Source organism: Oryctolagus cuniculus, chromosome 21 (assembly GCF_051225735.1).
Source record: "Oryctolagus cuniculus isolate XC-2025 breed Fujian yellow rabbit chromosome 21, ASM5122573v1, whole genome shotgun sequence".
NCBI lineage: Eukaryota > Metazoa > Chordata > Mammalia > Lagomorpha > Leporidae > Oryctolagus > Oryctolagus cuniculus.
The window spans coordinates 17,809,108-17,830,117 of record NC_142887.1 but is presented as its reverse complement, the minus strand read 5'-3'; the positions used below and the strand labels follow the sequence as shown (position 1 = coordinate 17,830,117).

The following is a 21,010-nucleotide window of genomic DNA, read 5'->3' as shown; positions in this document are numbered from 1 at the left end:
ATGCCCAGAGGGCAGAGAGAGCAGGTCTGGACACAGTGAGCGTGAGCTGCCTTAGCCAGCCAGAAGGCAGGTGCCTCTGCCCGCTTAGAGTTTGGAGAAGAGGCCCTTAGGACTTGCCAGCAAATAGACAGGAACTGTGGCCACAAGAGAGAATGGGATGTCTTTGGATGTGTGGGAGAAAAGTCCAGCACACAGCCCCACGGTGCGGGGCACGGTGCCCTGGGAAGCTGCAGCCAGGAGGGCGTCTCTGCTCCCCCGCCCCAGGTGGCCACACTCACCCTGGTCCTCCCTTCCCAGTGTGGGGGTGGCGAGAGCTGGGTGGGGGGAGCTGCCGCCTGCAGATGTGCGCAATTAGAGCCAGCACCAGCGGGAGATGTGAGAGAGGCTGTCTCCACTGACAGAGTCCGCCCGGCTGCCTCCTCGCCACGCACCCCGGAGAGGGCATTTCTGGAGGCTCCCAATTCGCAGTCTGTCACTTGAGCCCCTTTGGAGGCCGCCGCTTGGCCTGGGTTAGCTTCTGGCCGAATCTTTCTCTCGTCAGATATTATCTGAAACCAAATGCAATAATTAAGTTGGTGTATTTTAGTGTAAATTTAGCAAAAAGGAAAAAAAAAATAGGCAATTAACAAAATGTACCAAAGTAAGTAATTGGTTTTCCGCTGGAGTTTTCATGTTTAGCAATTTTTTTTCAAGTGAGTTTGTCTTGAAAGTTGGGTTTGAAAGGAAGTTTTAATGAGGCTTTTATTTCTGCTGCTGCTGGATTCCGAAGGACCTGGTGCTCTTGGTTTCCTGCCAGTTAGGTGCATCTTGTTGCTTGGGAACCTTGTGCTCAGGACTGGCTTAGAACAAAAATGAACTTTGCGAAGTGCATGGAGCGTCATGTTGAGCTGCCTTGTGGAATCGTCACAAGCAGCCTTCAAAGCAGGGATTATGCTGTTCCCAGCTGACAGGCGAGAAAACTGAGACTGCGAAGGACTCAGGGACTTGTCTTGTGGTAATTAGCGCAGGCAGGATTCAAACCTGGGGCAGCCTAGCTCCGGAGATGGGGCTGCTTTTTGAAACGTTTATTTATTCGAGAGGCAGAGAGACAGAGGAGGAGAGGGCTTTCATCCACTGGGTCGCTCCCTAAATGCCTGCCTGCAACAGCCAGGGCAGGGCCAGGCCACAGCCAGGAGCCCAGAGCTCCATCCGCGTCTCCCACGTGGGTGGCAGGGACCCAAGTCCTTTTTCCATCATTGCTGCTGCCCCGAGTGCACGTCAGCGGGAAGCTGGAATCGGAAGTGGAGCCCGGGCTCTGATATTGGATGCAGGTGCCGTGATCATTATGCCAGATGCCCACACCAGGAGATGGGGCTGTTGGCCACAGAGCCCCGATGGGCTTGGGATGTATTTGTCACTCAAAGCCTTGCTTCTATCAACCATAAATCAAGGATACTAAAGCCCATCGAGACAGCCTAAGGATCGAGGGAAAAAACATCTGTAAGGCACCCAAAACAGCAGGATTCCTGCAAAGTGCCCTCCCCGCTGTCACCTGGGTGGTACATGCCATCTGTCCAGGCCTCTCACCAGAGCCCAGCCATCAACTGCAAGGTTGCACCCCAAAATTGTCTGCTGCCCTGGCTATAAAGAACTCTTGGAAAGAATGGAACATGAGCTCCCCGGTAAAGCACATTGGTCAACAGCACAGTTCCTGACTCACATGGACTGGATTGAGTTTCCGGCCACCCATATTACTTGTTGTTTTATCCCAACCTTCCTGAGCCTCATTTTCCTTATCTGTAAAATGGGCATAATAATAATAACACCTCCCATCTTAAGATATAGGTTTTGTTATCATTCGAGTATGATGAGACCAGCAAGATCAATAGACGACCTACTACTCACAGGTCCCAAAGAGAGGGGGCACAGCATACAACAGGGTTGTCAGGGGAGGGGGGCACAGGGAAGCCCTGGGGCTGGTGAGGACGTAGGGGAGGAGGGAGGAAGCATGAGCAGGAGCCTGTGCTGTGGTATCCTTAGGAAGGAGCAGGCTGGTGAGAATCGGCCGGCTGGAGACACTTCTGTGTCTCGGTTTGCAAATGCAAGGCAAGTGCTTCAGGCTCTCTAGGAACTGAGTGGCCCTGGGAGGCCCCAGAGGCAGCCAGGCCCGAAGGAGTCAGCACCAGAGTGAAAAGACTGAAGATCCTTCCCCACCAACGGCTTGGGATAATGCCTAGCACAGCGTCTGAACTCAGTGGGCACCGCTCTTTGCCATAGCTGTAACCACCTGGCACCCTCTTGAGGACTTCCTGACCATCCAAGTCCGGGCTGTATGAGGCCCACGTGGCCACGGGCTCTGGCCCTGCCAAGGCCACCACAGGCAGGACCTGAAGTTCAGTAAATCTGTAGCAGGCTGATGTTTAAGTTGATGATTCTGTGTGGCCCGGGCATGATGCTATCAGTATCCAGACAGCCCTTGGCAGAATCAAGGGTCCCACCCCAGACAGCAGCCCAGCACCTGAGCGTCACCAGCCCCCCGTGCCCCAGTGGTATGGGTTTTGTATCAGTCTGGTTTCCGTTGCTGTAAGGAAATGGCCAAGGCTGGATAGCTTCATAGAGAAAAGAGATTGATTTAACTCGCGGTTCTCAACATTCAAGGGAAGACACGATCACAACCCGAAAAAGGAAGCCAGAGAGGCTGGGGTCCCACAGTCCCGTCGGAGGACACACCCCCAGTGACTGAAGGGGCCCCTCGTTGAGACCCACCATCTCCCACCAGCACCCTGAGGACCAGTCATCCAAGACGTCGACTTGGGGAACACACTCACGCTTCACCCAGACACGGCGAGACTCAGGAAGCGGGAATCGAACCCCAGCAGTCCTCTGAGCAGTCGAGAGCAGCTTCCTATTCTCTCCAGCGAGTTTACATAAACGAGAACGGAGGAAAGGCCACCTCCTGGGAGCTCAGAGAGCTGAGGTTCACCCCCCACCCTGGGTCCAGTTGGGTGACACGCCCACATCCTGTGGCTCAACCGCTGTCCACCCCTCGGGGCCTCTTGCATCCCCTGCCCAGCCCTTGCCCCATCCATGGCCACGTGCTACTCACTGGAGCAGTCCTTCCTTCTCTGGTTACAAGGTCATGTTTCAGACCAATGATAGCCTAGTCAATCCCGCTAGAAAAATTCTAGCACCAAACTGGCATTCAGTCTCCCAGACAAACATTCTTCCACTGAGTTCTAGTGTTGTTGTGGTTGGGCAGGTAAGAGACCCTTCCAGGCAGAGAAGTGACGGTCAGGCCACTCGCGTGGAGCAGAATCAGGACTGGAACCCAAGTCAGTGTGACGCGAAGCTGGGTTTTCCTCTCCAGCACCCAGCAGGATGGTTTCTACTTAGAAAACGCAAGAATAAAAGAAACAGAATCCCATCCTGCAGCCTGGAGTTAGCATTGCTAGCGTTTCTCTGTTTCGCTTTATTCTCTTCTCCATGCATACGTAACAGCTTTCAAAAAGAGGAACATCGGACCTTCCAGACAGCCCCACGCCCTGCTGTCCTCACTGAAAATGAAATGTGGAGGTTTTTTCATGTCAGAAAGACGTCTTTGAAATGTTTTAATAATGATTAGGTATTCCGTTTCATTTTATGGATTTATCCAACTGCAACTAATTTGTATTATTGAAGAATTTTATTATTTCTACCTTTTCATTATTATATATAATGCTATGGCAAACGTCCTCATAAGTGAATTTCGTCTGTTTGCCTAATTATTCACTTTCAAAGAATTCCTAGAAGTACAGAGGTGAGGTCAGAGATCTTAACCACATTATGTAAAACTATTCAGGTCCTAGATTTTGATTCATTTTAATTCAGACTCCAGAGAAGGTAACCCGGGATAAGCATGACTTCTAAGACATTGAGAAGGCTTTGGTGGTGTCCCAGGTGGCAAGACACCAGTGCCATTAGTACATGGGGAATAAAGTGGGGCGAGGGATGGCCCACCATCAGCAGCAGATCACACCAACACCACTTTAATATCCACCAACAGCACCATCTGGTATGAGCTCCACGCCAGGGAGTGGCCTTTCAAGACTCAACCAGCAGAGGCAATCATCTGGCAAATGGGTACAGGCATGAAACCCAACCTCAGCCAGATCGGCATGGGAAAAGAAATCTCGGTAAGTGCCAGGGTGGGCCTGGGGACGAGGGAAGAAGCAGGCCCAGCACTGCCTTACAGGTGTTTCCCCAAGGGGGAGCAAGGAAGTGTGCCCCGCAGCTATGCGAGATAATGGACTGAAGCTAAGGGAGACTCGAGGCTCTATGCCTGCAATTCAGGTACCTGCTCCTAGGGGCATAGTAAGCCTCGACCCAGCTTTCCCTAGCAATGGATCACCAAGTCAGGTGGCACAAGTGAAACTCTCTTTTTCTGTTGTTTTTAATAGAAATTATTGGGTCCAATTTTATTGGCACATTTATAATAATTTTAAAGCAATACCCAACTCAGAACAAGATATGCAGAAAAAGAGAAGACTGAGTACCAATTAACTATCTTCCCCCAAAACACAGCGGGAAGAAGCTTCTCTTTTGATTAGAAGACAGATAAGCCAGAGAAGGAATAATTAGCGATGTCTGAAAGGACTACCTGTCTGTAGGTTACCCTTCTCAGTGAGATTACTCAAAGTAGACTTTTTCCTCTGTGATTTTGAAAGGTACTTACGGTATTGGGAGGGATGTGGATGGAGCCCTTAGGATTCCCTTTTATCTTTTCCCTTTGAGAAAAATACCGAGAGACTCCTTAGGGAGTATTACTTATCTCCGTGTATTCCAAGCCTTCTGGCATAGAGATTGCCTAGCTTAGTCTATGACCTCAAAAAAGTGATGGGAAAGAAGGATGGATGAGTGATGGCTGTGTGTATGATGGATGAATTGATGGATGGGTGACAGATGGCAGATGAATGAGCATTGATTTGGATGGATGGGTGATTTAGTGATGAAGGATGAGAGAGTGCACTGATATGGATGGATAGATGCATGGAATCAAGGGTACATGCACGGCTGATGGATGGATGCATAGATACAAGGGTGCATGCATGGCGGATGGATGGGTATTGAGTGAAGGATGAGAGAGTGCACTGACGTGGGTGCCTGGGTGACTGGGCATGTGGCTGCATGCATTCCTGGTGGGTACATGGATAGGTGGATGGATGCAGGCGTGCGTGACGGCTGGGTCACAGGTGAAAGATGAACAAGTGCTCTGGTCGGGATGGGTGATGTGAGTGTGTGCTTGCTAGATGGGTGGGCGACGGATGGCGATGGAAGTGGGGCAGATGGACGGACCAATGGACAGACACCTTGAGCTACTGAGGGGTCATCAAGAAGTCACCGTGTCTGCTCAGTCACTGCCCATTGGCTTCCTTTAGGACATTCTTCTCTTCTGCTGGGCCTTTGAACAAGAAGAGAGACCCACCTTCACCAAGCTCATGGACATGCTGGAGAAACTGCCAAAGCGGAACCGCCGCCTGTCTCACCCCGGGCACTTCTGGAAGTCTGCAGAGTAGGTTTTCACCCGGAGCCTCTCTCCCCACGGTCTCGCCCTCTGGCTGTCGCCACAGCCTTGCTCTTCTCCCCAACACCCACCTCCCCCCAGCCACCTTCCATGGACCCCTTCCAGCCACCACCCTCTGTACCAGGTTTCCGTTCAGGGGAGTCCATTCTGGGGTTTGGGTCCTAGAGTCTGCCCCACAGGGTTTTGCTTCCGGCGGCTGCTGCAGCCACCTCATTGCTTGTCTCGCCCGATGAAGGTTGATGCCCCGGTGAGCATGGGCAGCATGTGGCAGGGTGGTGCCCTGAACCTGCCAAGTTCTACTGTTCACGTTTTTGGGATGCCCATGCCTGAGACCAGGCCTGCAGCCTGCCCCGTCATGGCTTCCAGAACTCTCTGTGGCTGCCTCATTCGGAGGCTCCATGCCACTCCCCTCCCTTTGTACCTGGCTGGGGCAGGAGCCCCACGTGGTATCTTGAGTGTGGCGTCTCTTCTCCCCACCCCCAGCCCCAGGCTCCACGACTGGAGTTTCTGTAAGGCGAGAGGCCTAGATGAGGCTGCTGAGGGGGCCCTGTTGCCCACATCTCACACTCAGCTAGACGCACACATGCACACAAGAGGAGCCCCTAAAACAGAACCTAAAAGCGTGGCCGTCTCCACGCTGCCGCACAGGTACATGCAGAACATGTACGTCCCGTGGAAACCCGTGCCTGCACCTGAGCCCGCACACACAGGCACACAAGCCCATTGCAGGATGCATGCAGGCACCTGTGCATACACACACTGCACTGCTGTGCCTGCCCACCAGTGCATGTGTGTCCCAATGTAGAGTCACACGCTACAGACCCCCACCTGTGTGCACAGCTGTACCGTGGCACTTGTCAGAGTCTTCCCAGGGGACCCCACAAAGGTCCTGGGAGATCCTCTGTCACCCCTTGCCCCACGCCTTGAGCTTCCTGAACCCGGGGCGTGGAAACTTCTCAGCCTTCCCCCAGACTGTTGGAAAAGGCCCAGATTTCATGGTCCAACAGATACAAGTTAGAATCCCTACTGCACTGCCTAGCAGCTGTGTGGCCTTGGGCAGTGGCTTGGCCTCTGAGCAGCAGGTTCATACTTGGGAAACTGAGGGCCATGGGACCTCTCCACAGAGCAGGAGTGCTGTGAGGGTCCGGTGAACTCGTGCCCTAGGGCACCTGGCACCACACCACCTGTAGGGCAGGTGCTCGCTGGACCCTAGCAACCACTGTCTACCAGGAAGGAGGGCGAGCCCTTGACAAGAAGCCAACAGGGCTGACAGCCAACTGGATGTGCCAGCAGACAGCAGACAACAGGAGGCCCTGAGGAGCAGAACTCCGCCCAGCAAAGGGAGCGCCAGGTGCTTGGAAAATGGATGTCAGGCCTCTGGGAAAGAACCAGGAGTTTCTAGCATTCCAAAACTCAAGGCTCATCTGGGCCATCCTCCAGTGACCTCTGCCCTCCCAGAGGTCACAAAAGAGAGGTCAGGAGTTCCAGGGGACAGAGCAGCTTAAAGCTCACTGGTTGGAGAGAGATGCGGGCCAGCCATGGAACTGGGCTGAGAAAGCACAGGACAAGAAACCTGGTCTAGAGGATGAGACTGTGGGTTCCGTCATTCACTCCTTCTTCCGTTTGTCCATCTTTTGAAGCCCTATCGCCTGTGTCCTGAGCATCTCTTGGTTGCCAGGTACCATCCCAGCAATGGGGGTGCCATGCGAATAAGTGAGGTCCCTCTGCTGCTCTGGGCCGTGACACCACGCCTGGTAGCAGGAGTCCAGGGGGCAGGTCCTGCTCCCACCCCCTCCTGCTGTGTCTCCAGCCCTCCCTGAGCCCCCGCCAGCCCACACCCTCGGTGACCAGCCCTCGGTCACAGCTGTGTGCTCAGAGCCAGAGAGTTCTGGATTCAGATCCGGAACATGCTGCTTCCCTGGGACCAAACCCCAGGCCTCTCTGAGCCTCAGCGCCTTCACGTGCAGAAAGGGCTCACAGTGCCCGCATCACAGGCTGTTCTCGGGCTTAAATGAGACTGCGTGTGTGCACCCTGAGGCCTGGAGCCCCCCGCGCGCTAGGACCTCAGTGGGCAGAGTCCTTGCCGTGTTTCCTGGGAGGGAACAGCCCCAGCTCACCTCAAACCACCTGGCCCTCTGAGAAGGCGCTGATGCACACAGCACAGCATTGTCCTCTCCCTGTGACTTCTCACCGCCTCTCTGTCCTCTCCCCTCCCCTCCCCGCCCCGCAGGCTGTGACCAACCGACTACGGGACGGCGTCCAGCTGCCTCGGCGTCCGAGCCGCCTCTCCCTCCCTGCTCTGCCCTCTGCCAGCCTAGGAGGCCAGAGGCTCACGATCAGCGGGTCCAGCCCCCACCAGCCACTGCGCATGGCAGCTGCCCTGCACCCCAGACTTGTGCCCTTCTTCTCGGGCAGGGTCGGACTGTGCTGAGCCAGGACCGAACTAGACCAGCCAGAACACCGTGGTGCCGGTCGGTGAGGCCCAGGGGACCGGCGCAGGGAGCTGCAGGCTGGGATCGGAGGCCCTGGGCTGTGGGACGAGGACAGAGGCCCGGCGGCGGCCAGGCTGGCAGGACTGGCCTGCTTGTGCGTGTGTCCTCCTGCATGGAAGGTTGCTGATGCCCCTTTCCCTTGATGCCCGGGAGCCGGCCTTGCCCCAGCTACGGAGCGGCCCTTGGCCATTTGTGTCTTTGCGTGGTGGGTTCCAGCTGCACGCTAGGAGTTGGGGGGAGGAGAGTGGGGGTGCAGGGCTGAGCAGCGGCTTGGTGGAAGCGGCTGGGCCAAGGTTGGGGCAGGGTACGGGCCTGGGAAGTGTTTTTAGGAACTGCTGGGGGCGTCTCATGGCACGTGAAAGGTACCTTTGCACCTGGCTCCGAAGTGCAGTCCCGCAGGCCTCTCAGAGGTTCAGCTCCCCAGCTCTGCCTTTGTCTCCTGTTCTGTGATGGCATCGTCCCTTTAAACCTCACTGCCCCACGCTCCCCTTGCCCTGGCCAAGATGACTTCCGGGGGCTCCTGACAGCTCCTTCTTGTTCATGACGCCCCCCGGAAGTCCGGGCCCTGAGAGCATGGGCCTTTGGGGGTCGCGGTGGCTGGGGGTGGGGAGCGCCAGTGTGTTGCCCTCCCTCTTCACTTACACCACCCAGGTCGGCCTGCCTGCAGCGATGGGCGTGTGTCTGTGGGATGTGCGTGTGTTTGGCACCGCGTGGTTGTGCACTCAGTAACCAGCTTGCAAAGATGTCTCTGCCCCTCCCCCTTCGGAAGCCCTGCTGGGGAGGTGGGGGGGGTAAGCCTTTTGCATCCTCTGCTCCAGCCTGGTGCTGGGTCCCCGAGTGGCCTGCCCTCCAGGAGCCTGTGTCCCCTCGCCTGGTCACACTCTCTGTGTGCCCTGCCTTCCAGCCCGCCCTCACTGCCCACTTGCACTGGTGGCTTTTCCCGACCGTGTTGATGAGACTCCCAGTATCCGGCCTGAAGGATGCTGGGAGCAGGTGGGACGTGCAGAGGGAGGGCAGGAGCCAGCTGTTGAGTCCTTTGTCCATGTTCCCAGAGCCCACTGATCTGACCTGGCACAAAGGGGAAACCCGAAGCCAGGCAGAGCAATGGCAGGAGCAGAGGGTGCGAGGCAGGAGGCCTGGGGTCCCTGTGCACTTCCGGGACACTGCTCAGCCTTGGTTCCGTGTCGCCGCTGCCTTACCCAGGCATTGCCCTTGCAGCAGGTGGAGCTGAGCCTTCAGAAGCCCTAGGTGGGCTTGCGTTCAAAATCCAGCCAGGCCCATGGGGATCTCCTCCGGCGTTGCACAGTCCCAGGCTGCTCCGTGCTCTGGGGCCTGGGGGTTTCCTGCATCGTCTTTCCAACACTCCCCGCTGTCTGGGACCAGAGGGCTGAAGGCCCCCCATGAACTGGTCCTAAATGGACACTGCTCTTCTGGGGGCATCCATACCACTGGGGTTCTTGGCTCAACCGCTGAGGCTCTTGGAGGCATCTAACCCCCACTTGCGGATGGCTCTCCCATCAAACAAGCCCCTCCCTGGACCCTCCGCTCTGCCCGGCAGCCTCCAGAGAGCCCCACGTCCAGCCACCTGCTTCTCCCCATCCCCATCAGGACATCAGCTCCAGGCTTGCTGTGTACCTTTGTGAGGGGGAGGAAGCGAGGGAGGGAGGAGCCAGCCAGGGCTCAGCTGCCGTGACGCTAAAATGCTCACCAGGGCTGGCACCTGCACCCCCTTGCTTCTGTTCCCAGAATGAACTAAAACGGCCCACCACAGTCTCTTGGCAAGACCTCCAGGGCTGTCCCGAGGCTGGCTTTTCTGTGTTTGTGGTTAGTGACAGGGCCTGGGAGAAGCCCCAGCCTTCCCTGCCGCACTCAGCTGTGGCTGCTTGGGCCCACCCCTGACTCCCACGTCCTCTTCTCATGCATCCCCCGGCTTCCCCACCGCACCCCGCACCTCTCGATCTCTGCTGCTCCCAGGCTGGACACCAGGCTCCGGCCCTCCCCGCGCCCCGGCTGCCCCACCCTGGCTTCCTTGGCGGCTGCTTTAACTTGCGCCCGTGTGAACAGAGGCAGACCGAGCGCCTGCTTTCCCTGCTAAACGGCACCAACCCTGCTATCCAGAGGCTCCCCAAAGGCTCCACAGGGGAAGATTCCCCCGGAGGCCTTGACCTTGCTGAGAGACACAATTCTGCTGTCCGGAGTCCAGCCGGCCCTTCCAGGCCACAAAACTTTCCTGAAGCACAGGCCCCTCTTGGCCTTGTATGGGGACATCTCCGTGGGTCCCTGACCCCAGAGCCAAGATATAAATTCCAAATCACCACTTAGATCCATTTTTGCCCTGCTTTTTCTTGTACTGCACGAAGAGAAAACTCGTGTCTGGCCGTGGGGTTCCCAACTCCTTGTCTCCATGTCTACCCTGGCTTCTCAGCCAATAGAAGCCCTTGCTTCTTCCCGCTTCCCACCTGCAAGCCTCACATTCACGCATGGTGCCCAGCTGTGTGTGTGCGCACACACACACACACACACACACACACACCACACTCCTTCACCTCCCGCAAGTCCTACCCTACGGTCGATCACCCAAGCCTCACACAGGAATGGTCTAAGTTGCCCGGGCCAATCACTGACTTGGGAAACCCAGAGCTGAGGCTGACCCGCTGCACCCGTGGCCACAGTCAGCCTGTCAAATGGTTTCACTTGTTTTAAATGGGGGAAAAGAATCCAAAGACTATCTCATGCCATGAAAATGCTAGGAAGCTCAAATTCCATTTGCCACATGAGACTTTACTGGGCCACAAAAAGACGTGCGCATCTACCTATGGACCCTGCCTGGTGCTGTGCTGAGCTGGTAAAGTCACTCGCAGCACAGATGGCGTGGCCCACGTTGTCGAAGACTCCAAGTCTGGTGCTTTCCTAGCCAGACTGCCCACTCCCACAGAGGGCTGTCTTCCAGGATGAGTCTGGCCCCGGGGGGAGGAGGGGCAGCAGCGAGGGAGGGATTCCTGGGGGAGAAAACGTTCCTGCTCCTGGAACCCAGTGGGCTGCGAGGAAGGCCGGGAGCTCCCTGCCCCGCGAGAAGTTGGCGCAGGTGCTGGCCGCGCTCGACACAGAGGTGGTTCAGGCAGAAGAGGCTGGAAGAGCTGGCTGGATGGACCACTGCGTTTGCGGGGGCTGCCATAGCGAACACACCCTGAGCAGCCTAAACGGTCCAAAGTTACTTCTCGAAAGGTTTTGAGGCTGGAGGTCCAAGGTCGAGATGTCTGCAGCTTGGTTCCTGGGGAGGCCTCGCTCTCTGGGGCTTGCAGTTGGCCACCTTCTTGCTGAGACCTCCATGGCCATTTCTGTGCACCTGCACAACTTCTTGCAAGAGCCCCACCCTCTGAACCGACTCTCACCTCAGCTGCCTGGTGACTGAGAGCCGGCTCTCTCCAAATGCCAGCACTGTGGTTGGGCTTCAATATAGGAGTTTGGGCAGAAACCAGTCCAGGACTGAAACCCTGGGGATGTCTACGGCTGTGCAATTTTAGGGGCCTTTGGGGCAATGCTCCCGTCCTTGACTTTCTTTTCCACACTTGTCCTCAGACCTGCATCTTCCGTTCTCTTGCCCTTTCACCCATCCCCGAGAGGCAGATCTCCTTCCAAATGTGCCACCCGTATGCCCAAGGTTCACCCGCTCTGGTTTCGCTTCCTAGGGCTGTAGTGACAAGCAACCACTCACCGGGCGGCTGAAAACGGCAGTCCTGTATTCTGTCACCACCCTGGAGGCTGCAGATCTGAAACCGCTGTGTGGGTAGGCAGGGCCAGGACCCCTCCGGCACCGGGAGGGCAGTCCTTCCTCCACTCCTGCTAACTTCCGGTGGTCTGCATTCTTCACTTGCAACTGCATCCATCCAGTCTCTGCCACCATCATCGCGTCCTCTCCCCAACCCCATCAGGTTCTCTTGGGTGCCTCTGTCTTCTAATGAGGCCGCTGGTCCCATTGGATCAGGGACCCACCCTACTCAGATTGCCCCCGCTCTTAACCAAGCGCACCTGCAGTGACCCTGTCTCTGTAGGAGGTTCTGTCCTGAAGTGCCGGGCTTAGGACTTCAAAGCATCTTTTGTAGGGGTGGCAGCAATAAAAGGGAAGACACAGTTCAACTCATAGTACCCTCCAGGGAGCTTTCTCTTGTGCTGTGCTGGTTACTTGGTACCCCCATGACCACAGAGATCCCCCATGATCCCTGGGTCACAAGGGTCAAGCCACTGCTGGCCCAGAGGACATGGCCCTCACTGAGGTCATCAGTGTGGGACTTCATTCAGCTCCAGGGCTGTGGGTGGCAGCCTGTGCATGGGTGGCCTGTCTGCGTGTGATCATCACGTGACCCCTGAATGCATTTCCCGGCCCAGACCTCGGGCTGGGCATGCGGCATTTGGTCGCGTTTATACTTTGGTGGCAAAAGAGCCGATGGCGAGCTGGGCTTTTGCTGTTTGCTTTTCTGGCCTTGCTTGTGTGGTGAGGATGCTTCTGCACCTGTTCGCACGGGCAGACCTTGGTCTTACCTTCACCTCCTCCGAGCCCTCCGACCCCTCACCTGCACACATCTCTGTGGGAATCTCGCTGAACTCCAAGGGGCACGGATGCTGGTCTGGGTCTCTGAATGTGGGAGCCGCCGTGGGCCTCTCTGCCCTCCAGTCAGCACTCCTGGGGATGAGCACAGGTCACTGACTCCCTCTCGGGGCCGCCCAGTCATGCTGTTCCCTGTTACCAGTTGAGTTTTGGAATCTGCGTCGCCCTGACCTCCTGGTCTTTGCCCTGTGCCTTGCGTCGTATAGTGCCTGCTGGGGAGTAGGTGTTTACAGGATTCAGAGAGAATTGCCAGGTCAGAGCGAGGCCCTGCCACAGGGGGCCCTGGGGACTGCATTGGCTGGAATTCCTCTTTTCTAGGCCCTGTGACGTGTTCAGCCCGAATGAACCTGCTAGGTTTAATAGATGTGACTAGCTAAGAGACATATTGGGTCAGGCAGACAGAGTGACAATCCATCTCCAACAGCCGCTGTTCACTGAGCCATTACTGTGTGCCAGGCCTGTTGAATCCCCACGATGGGCCAGGGAGTCGGGTACCCTTAGCTGCGTTGCATCCAAGCAGCTGTGGGACAGACAGAAACCCACCCGCTCTCCAGCTGTACAACCAATGTTCTAGAAATGGGTCGTCAGGGTCATCTGATCCCAGCAGTCCATGGGGATGCTGTGGTCCCAGCCTCGAGGTTCACTGGCAGCTGGCAACTGAGAGAGAGAGAGGAAAAACAGGAAGCCAGGGAAGGGAGGTGCCAAGCGGAAGCTCCCACTTGTGTCCCAGGCTGGCCGGCTGCAGAGGCTGGGTGGATCTCCAGGAAATGTGTAGTTCCTCTGGTCCAGGGAGGCTGCCCGTGAGTGCACCTCCCTCTCCAGACCCCCCGGGAGCAGGCAGCCCCTTTCCCCATCACCAAGAACAGGAGTGGATGTATCTCAGGGGGTTGAGACAGCTGCTCTCCCTCCACCCAGGACTGAACTGGCAAAAATAGACTTTACCTAGAGTGTCCCAGATCTATGGAAGACCTTGTCTCCCAAGTGTGTTCCACAGACCTTTAATTTCATGGAGAGCTAGACAGAGGCTGCAGTATTGAAAGGGTTCCAGATAAAGATGCATGGGGAATGCTTAGGTAAAACAAAATTAAACTTTTTCCTTGGTTGCAGGACTTATCAGAGCATTTAAGACCCTGTTGTGTGGTTGAATCTCTACAAGGCCAATAGGAAGCTGATCGTCCCCAGTTTTTCCAGACAGGTTTCTGAGTCCCCAACAAGACCAGCTGTATGAATGGAACTGCATTTCCTAAGGAGCAAATGTCAGTGTCCCTGCCCACAGAGATGGACAGCTGACCAGCTGCACTTGCAGTCCACTTCCTAGGAGACAGGAAAGGTGTTTCGGCACCATGCATCTTTGAAGGGGGCACTGTGAATGATGACCTGAGTTGCTTGTAGGCAGAGGTGGGGCTGGGTGACCATCAGCCACCTGCCGCTCCTGCTCTGTCATTCAACACGGCTGCAAAAAGCTGAGCGCCACGAAACTTGACTTTCCCTGAGCCTCCCCTCCCCCACCTGCTGATGGTAGACCCTCATTCCGCACATGTGACCGCGGTTCCATATACAAGGACGGCACAAGGGAAAATTCTAGCTGACGCCGCCTTCCCACGGAGGAGGCAAGTTAGCTGTGTGCCCATGGCTTCCCCCACGCACCGTGGCTTAGAGACCAACAGTGAAAGCAGTGTGTATGTCATCCCCTTGGAGCAGATCTTCATCTGAAGTTTTGCCCTCATCTAGGTCATTGGGATAAAGATCTAGAAGGTTCCAGGCCTAAAAGGTGCCCACGGATGAGGGTCTAGTCCAAGGAGGACAGGTCGCTTCTGCCACCACCTCCTGTGCTGTGTTCTCAGCAGACATTGCTAATCGATCCCAGCCTAGCTTCCCACTGGGCACAGAGGAGGCAGCCCCCAGTGAGCAGCCTGCATCCCACCCACTTCCCCTCCTTTCTCAGAAGCAGGATCTGAGCCCCAGGGGGAGAAGGCCAATCCCCCCCAGCCAAGTCCCTGCTGGGAAGCAGAAGTGGGTTTGGAAGTCAGGCCTGGACACTTGCAAAAGGCCAGTCCAGGGGTCATGCATGGGGGACAGTCTGCCAGGGCCCTGCAGAGTCTGTTAAGTCAGGGAACTTGGAAGATGCAGGGGTGGGAGTAGGAACTGGGTCCCTAAGAGTCTGGAATCCTGATTGCAGGGGAATTATTCATGGTGCAGGACGGCTTCGCTTCGCTGCAAGGCCCAAGCACTCCTCCCAGCCACACAGCAGCTGGGCTGGAAGGCCTGGCCCAGGGGAGCATTGGCTGGGCCCGCGTGGAGAGCTGCGCTTGCTCGTGGAGTCGGAGTTCCGTGGTTCGGTCTGGGCCTCTGGAAAGCTGGGGGAGTGCTGCACGGAGAGGTGGGAAGGGAACCTGACCCCAGTGGCTCTGCGGGTTCTGCCCTGAGTAGCAGGCTCAGAAGCAGCTTCTCCCCCGGAGGGAAGGCTCTGGGGTCCTGGTGGACCACCAGCCCCCTCCTGCTCTCTTGCAGTGCCAGAGCAGCCAGCTCGGTGGCTGGCACCGCTTCCTTCCTCTTGCCTGCTGCCCCCACCCCCACATCCTGCTGATAACATCTCCCTTGGCTGAGAGCACAATGGTGGCCATGAGAAACAGCGTTTTGGCCCCAAGGGGCTCAGGGAGAGGCTCCCTGCCACCACTGAGCGGGCAGCGGGCGGGGATGCCAGCGTGCTATTTGCGTCGTGGCTTAGGAGACCAGAAAGTCTAGAGATTAAAAACAAATCTTAGTTTTTGTTTTTTTTTCCACCACCTGCTTGGCTAGTTCTGCCCCTTTAGAAGCAACCCGCTCTCCAGCGCCAGAGTGAGAATTTCAGAGAGGCCGGTGCAGGGCTTGGGGAGAAATGCGGGCCGGAGGTGGTCCGAGGCCCCTCTGTGACAGGGCGAGACGCCCCGAGCACCTGCTGTGCCGAGCGCCATGTGCTCCCTGCTCCGAAGTTCAGAGGCGGACGATGGGGAGAGCATGCAGAGAGTAATAGGGAAAACGTGTCCCTTAGAAGTCCCATCTGCGGTGCCATTGATGTTACTGGGTGCTTATTAATAAATTCGCAATATTAATAAGACTGTGTGTTCTTGCCACGAATTCGGAGAAGAATTCTGAATAGTGACACAAGTGAACAAGGCAGCATGATAAGGTTTAAGCTTTTTATTCAGTGAGAGGGATACATAGGAGAGTGAGGGCCCTATCTAAGAAAGAGAGGAAAATCTGGATTCAGACCGAGCATAGGAGCCAGACACGTGGAGGAGCGTGCAGGCCAGGAAGCACGGGGCAGGTGACCCGAAGGCCATGCGCCCCGAAGGCACGGGGCAGCAAGGGTCCACGATGGCCAAAGAGGGCAAAAAGACCAAAAGGGCTGCGCCCGCCGTGTCCCAGGCCTTTAATCCACTTCCAAAGGGGAGTAGTTAATCAGCCTGGTTGGCAGGTGGGCACACAGGTGCCGCCAGGTAGGCGTATGAGGTCACACAGGGGGCGTGGTGAAGGCGTGGTCTTCCAGCTCACAAACCTAGTCAACTGTATCCTGTACGCTTGCCTACAACAAAAGGAGACCACCCCAGAGTGCGCATGTGAGGAGGGGGCTCGCTCAGCCCGGGCCGCCCCCCCACCACTCCCTACCCCTCCCTCCCCAATGCTCTCTGTGGTGGTCTCTGGTGGGTGACCTGGCAGGAGTTAAGTGGTGGCCCGGTGCCTGGTGCCCTGGTGACACCTGAAACTGTCTCCAGGTGGAGTTCACTGTCTCTTGTCGCAGCTGCACCCCTGTCACCTGCACCCCAGGATCCTCAGGATCCTGCGGGAGCAAAAGGAAGTCAGAGGGAGGGAGAGGGAGGGCGACAGAGAGTGCAGGCGGCGGCCCCGCAGGTACATACAGCGCAGAAACTGTCAGGCGATCCTCGCGCTGCTGTCTGGGGCTGCCCCAGGAAACTGAGTGCCCTTCGCACCTTCTGGCCAGTCCCTGCTTGAAGACGGGAGAGCGGTTCAAGCCGGGTGACCGTGCTGTTTCTGGTGGCGGTGAAGCAGGAACACAGCCTCAGGGAGATGGGGCAGCTGCTCTGTTACCCCTGGGGTCAAAGCCTGGGGACCGCCCCCCGCCCAGCAGTCTCAGGACAGGGGGTGGGGGGACTATCTGACACAGCACAAGGCTAGGGCTTGGGAAGATGCTTCTGGAATTTGGGACACTCAGCAGCCAAGCATCTTCCAAGAAGGAGGCTGAATCAGCGGGGGCCCTGACCGCTGATGGGTGAACCTCGGGCTGAGGGCGCGTCCTTGGGAGCTGGAGTGCATCTTGGACCAGGAATGCGATGCGTCGGTGGCCCCAGATTCTAGCTATCTCCCTCCATTTGTTTCTCTACCTGGCTCGCAAATACTAATACTGTAATGATTAAAAAAAAAAAAAAAAGTGCATATGAACTTGTATGAGTTCAAGTCACCATTACACAGTTGCAGTAGAGACACCAGGGTCCTCGGAGGTACCTGTCCTGTCACACAGAGAACCCCTGACCCTGGCCTACCTGCTCTCCCCACCCTGTCCCCCCTGACCCTGGCCCACCTGCTCTCCCCACCCTGTCCCCCCCCGACCCTGGCCCACCTGCTCTCCCCACTATGCCCCCCCACCCTAGCATACCTGCTCTCCCACCCTGCCCCTCCACACCCTGCAACACCTGCTCTCCCACCCTGTCTCCCACACCCTGCAACACCTGCTCTCCCCACCCTGCCCCCCACACCCTGCAACACCTGCTCTCCCCACCCTGGCGTACCAGCTCTCCCCCCAACCCCCACCCCTGGCACACCTGCTCTCCCGAGCATCCTCCTAGGGCACACTGCACATAGTTCACACACACACACACACACACACACACACGGTCCCCTCATGCCACCCTGCCTCCCGCTCCTCAGCCCTCATGAAGGCTCCCAGGTGAGGCTGAAGCAGGCTCAGGAGATCTGCCCCAGCTTTCCAAAGCTTGTGTCCCTGGCCACGCTGGCCGCACCACAGCCAAGCCATCCCCAGCCACCCTTGCCCCTTCGTTCCTCAGGACTTCGCTTCACATAGTCAACAAATATTTGTTTACCCCGAGCCTCCTGTGTGTCTGCCTGCTGGGCACCAAGGCCCCCAAGGAAGGCTTCTCGGAGGAGGAGACTCCTGATCGTTGTCTTGAACTCTGAGTAGAACGGGAGTAGAAGGTAGGGAACAGCATGCGGGGCAGGAGGAATAGCTGATGCACAGACTCGGAGACAAGATGATGATCTGGTGTGGAAATGGAGCCGCCGCCCACCTACCCCCTGGCCCTTGCCCGTCCTGCTCCACTTTCTGCCAAGCCCAGCACTGGACCCTGGAAGACCCCCCAAACAGGAGGCCCCTGGCTCTGACACGGGGACCCCAATTGCTCTCCCCGTCATGTCCTGGCATGCTGGAAAAACAGATGTCCCAGGAGGGTTTTTGTGCCAGCTGGAGTCGGGCAGATCCCTCCCCTGCCTCGGACCCTCTCTGCTTCGCTCTCTCTCTCGTGCGCGCTCTCGCTCTCACTCTCGATCACTGTCTTGCCCCAGGGGCCTGCCTCTGTCGCTGCTGCCTCTGCACCATGGAGGTGTTTCTGCTGCTCAGTGCCCCGGCCTCAGGTTCTGCAGCTCCTGGGCACCTGCTGGGCACAGGCTGTCCATCAGCCCTCTCTCCAGGGCATGGTCCTCCCTGCACTCTCTGCCTGCCCCTCCCTCGCCTTCTCCCTCCCCAAGTGACCTGGGTGGCTGGCTGGTCCCTGAAGCCTGCAAGGCTGTCTTGGCGCAGCAGAAACCCTGCGTCTGCAGGCTCCCCGTGATCTCCATCCTGGGGAGGCTGTGTCCCTCCATGCAGAGGCAACCGGAAAGCCGAGGGTCAGGGACACTTGAGAGTGTGCAGGCGTCTCTGCAGAAAGAGCCTGCCCTAACTGAACACTCGGGCGTGATGGGGAAGGCACTGGCTTGTTACAGAAGCACCTGGAGGAGATCTGGGGGTCTCGGTGGGCCACAAGCCCGATACGCAGCACAGCCTGAAGTGGGGGAGAGGAAGCCTGCAGCCCCCGGCAGGGCCTCTATAAAGATGTGTCAGGGCTGGCCTTCTAGAACACAGGGTGTCTTCGCTGACCTGGGACTTCCAGGATGGGCATGGGGACCTGGGAAGCTGCCTCCGCCGGCCTCGACTTGCAATCCCCAAGCCGCCGTCCGCGGTGGAAAATGACGTCCCCAGCAGTTGCATGGGGTCAGCAGTCCCCCGGAGGATTCCTTGGATGCCCTGGGCTCTGTCCAGCCTGCTAGTACTTAGGACATCACCAGCCCTCGAGGGTGCTGCCAGGAATGGATATCAAAAGGCAGCGGTGTCACGGGACACCTGGCACACAGCAGGTGCACAATCCGCATGGCTTCTCAACAGCTCCCAGGAATCCACTTCCGGGATGGAAGCGGGGCGGGGGGAGGGGTTGCAGGGGTCAGCATCCTCACGGCAGAAGCTCAGTCCTGCGGAGCCGGGGAGTCTCCAGCCAGACCAGGACACTCTTCCTTCTGGCCGAGGGGCTCCCGGGGACAGATAAGGCTGACCACACCAGGTGAGTGCCCCTGCCCGGGGCTGAGCCAGGCCGAGAACCTCCCACACTGGGGTGGTCCATATCCCCTCTCCCCCGGAGCTCCCATCCTGCACTGGGGTCCCCTCGGCCAACTGCCCACATTCCTGACCCTCAGCAAAGCCCTCCTTTGTAAAAAAGCTTTCTCTCGATGTAAATGATGCTGTTAACCTTTTTCTGTACACAAAGTATATATACCTATAAATACTATACATATATATATTATATATAAAGACTAATTCTTGTACAGACACCCCTGGACCCATGGTTCCTTTCGTCCCCCTGTGTCTGCTTGTGCCGACTGCTGCAGAATGAGTTGTTGTATGAGGCTGGTTTCATGTTTCCCCTGTGGGCCCCTGCTTTCCCACCCTCTTCCTTCCCGTTTTTCTCTCTGTCTCTCTCTCTCTCTCCGCCCCCCCCCCCCCCACTCATTGCCAATGTCGCGCCGTGGGGAAGGAACTTTGGCCACACGCCATCCGGGAGAGAAAATTCAGGTGGGTGGAGGGTCCACTGTGTATATTTGTACAGAGACATTTATAAAGTTTTCTACACTTCTCAAAAAAGTATTTCTAACTTGGGCTGTTGGACGGTGTGTGGGTCTCTGAGCCGCAAGCCTAAACTGTTTCTTGTGTTTAGTGCAATGTTTAGTGAGAATCCAATGTCTGAACTATTTATGCCAATAAAGAATTTGAGAACTACTGCATCACACTGCCGCCAAAACAGGTCTGAATTCTGTTGTTGTCTTGAAGGGTGAATTTGGCCAGGGCATCAGTCAGCTGTTGCCATGGTAACGGAGGGTAGGGAACTTTCCCCACAGTTCATGGCTGACAACAACCAACCTTTATCCTCCTGTTGCTGGGTCTGTAAGTCTTGGTTGGGCATCACTAAGAGGTTCCTGTTGGCCGGCACTGAGGCTCACTAGGCTAATCCTCCGCCTGCGGCGCCGGCACACCGGGTTCTAGTCCCGGTCGGGGCACCGGATTCTGTCCCGGTTGCCCCTCTTCCAGGCCAGCTCCCTGCTATGGCCTGGGAGTGCAGTGGAGGATGGTCTCCCGCATGGGAGACCAGGAGAAGCACCCGGCTCCTGGCTTCGGATCAGCGCGGTGCGCCAGCCACAGCACACCGGCCGCAGCGGCCATTGGGGGGTGAACCAACGGCAAAAAGAAAACCTTTCTCTCTGTCTCTCTCTCACACTGTCCACTCTGCCTGTCAAAAAAAAAAAAAAAAAAAAGTTCCTGTTTAGGCTTCAGGTCAAGTTCATAACCTTTGGTTTCAGGGCCATGACTGAAGGAGGAGCCAAACACATAGGAGGCAAGTCACTAACAGTCTATTGGCCAAAGCCCCGCCTTTTAAAGGGATGGGGTTGGAAACTCCACCCAGTGGGAGAGGAAGTAGGTGAGCAGTAGGAAGTGCTGAGTGGTAACCTTGGTTATCACAGCCTGGCCAAGGCCAGCCACAGAAGCGATTGCTCTGCGGGGATGAAATGGTGTGGCTGAAACAACGCACAGGTACACACGCACGCCCACGGCGCCCTGGACGCAGCAGGTGCTCTGTGCCCCCGTGAGTCCCCCCCACCACCACCCAGTTCCACCTTGCAGAGTGGGAGGCTGGAGCCGAAGGAACTTGTGACTGGCCCACCCTAAGGCAAGACCGCAGAGCTCATGCTGTCCTCAGTACACACACAGCGTGGTGGGCTCCTGAGTCCCTTGAGTTTTAAAACCTACTTTAGGGGCCCGTGCTATGCTATGGCAGG

The 21,010-nt window shown here is 56.9% G+C and overlaps 1 protein-coding gene across 4 annotated transcripts in view; it reads left to right on the top strand.

Annotated features, from left to right (window-relative positions):
- Positions 1–19,977, top strand: part of KSR2 (kinase suppressor of ras 2) — a 434,938-nt gene extending 414,961 nt beyond the window's left edge. For 3 of the 4 annotated variants that reach the window (XM_089323244.1, XM_070065978.2, XM_089323245.1), the window contains exons 18-20: positions 4,022–4,151; positions 5,394–5,527; positions 7,770–19,977. In XM_089323244.1, coding sequence (XP_089179370.1) covers positions 4,022–4,151; positions 5,394–5,527; positions 7,770–7,776 — 271 coding nt within the window. In that variant the 3' untranslated portion in view covers positions 7,777–19,977. Of the gene's footprint in view, positions 1–4,021; positions 4,152–5,393; positions 5,532–7,769 lie in introns of those variants that run through there. The other variant, XM_070065979.2, reaches the window with a different exon arrangement.
- Positions 19,978–21,010: the final 1,033 nt, after the last annotated feature.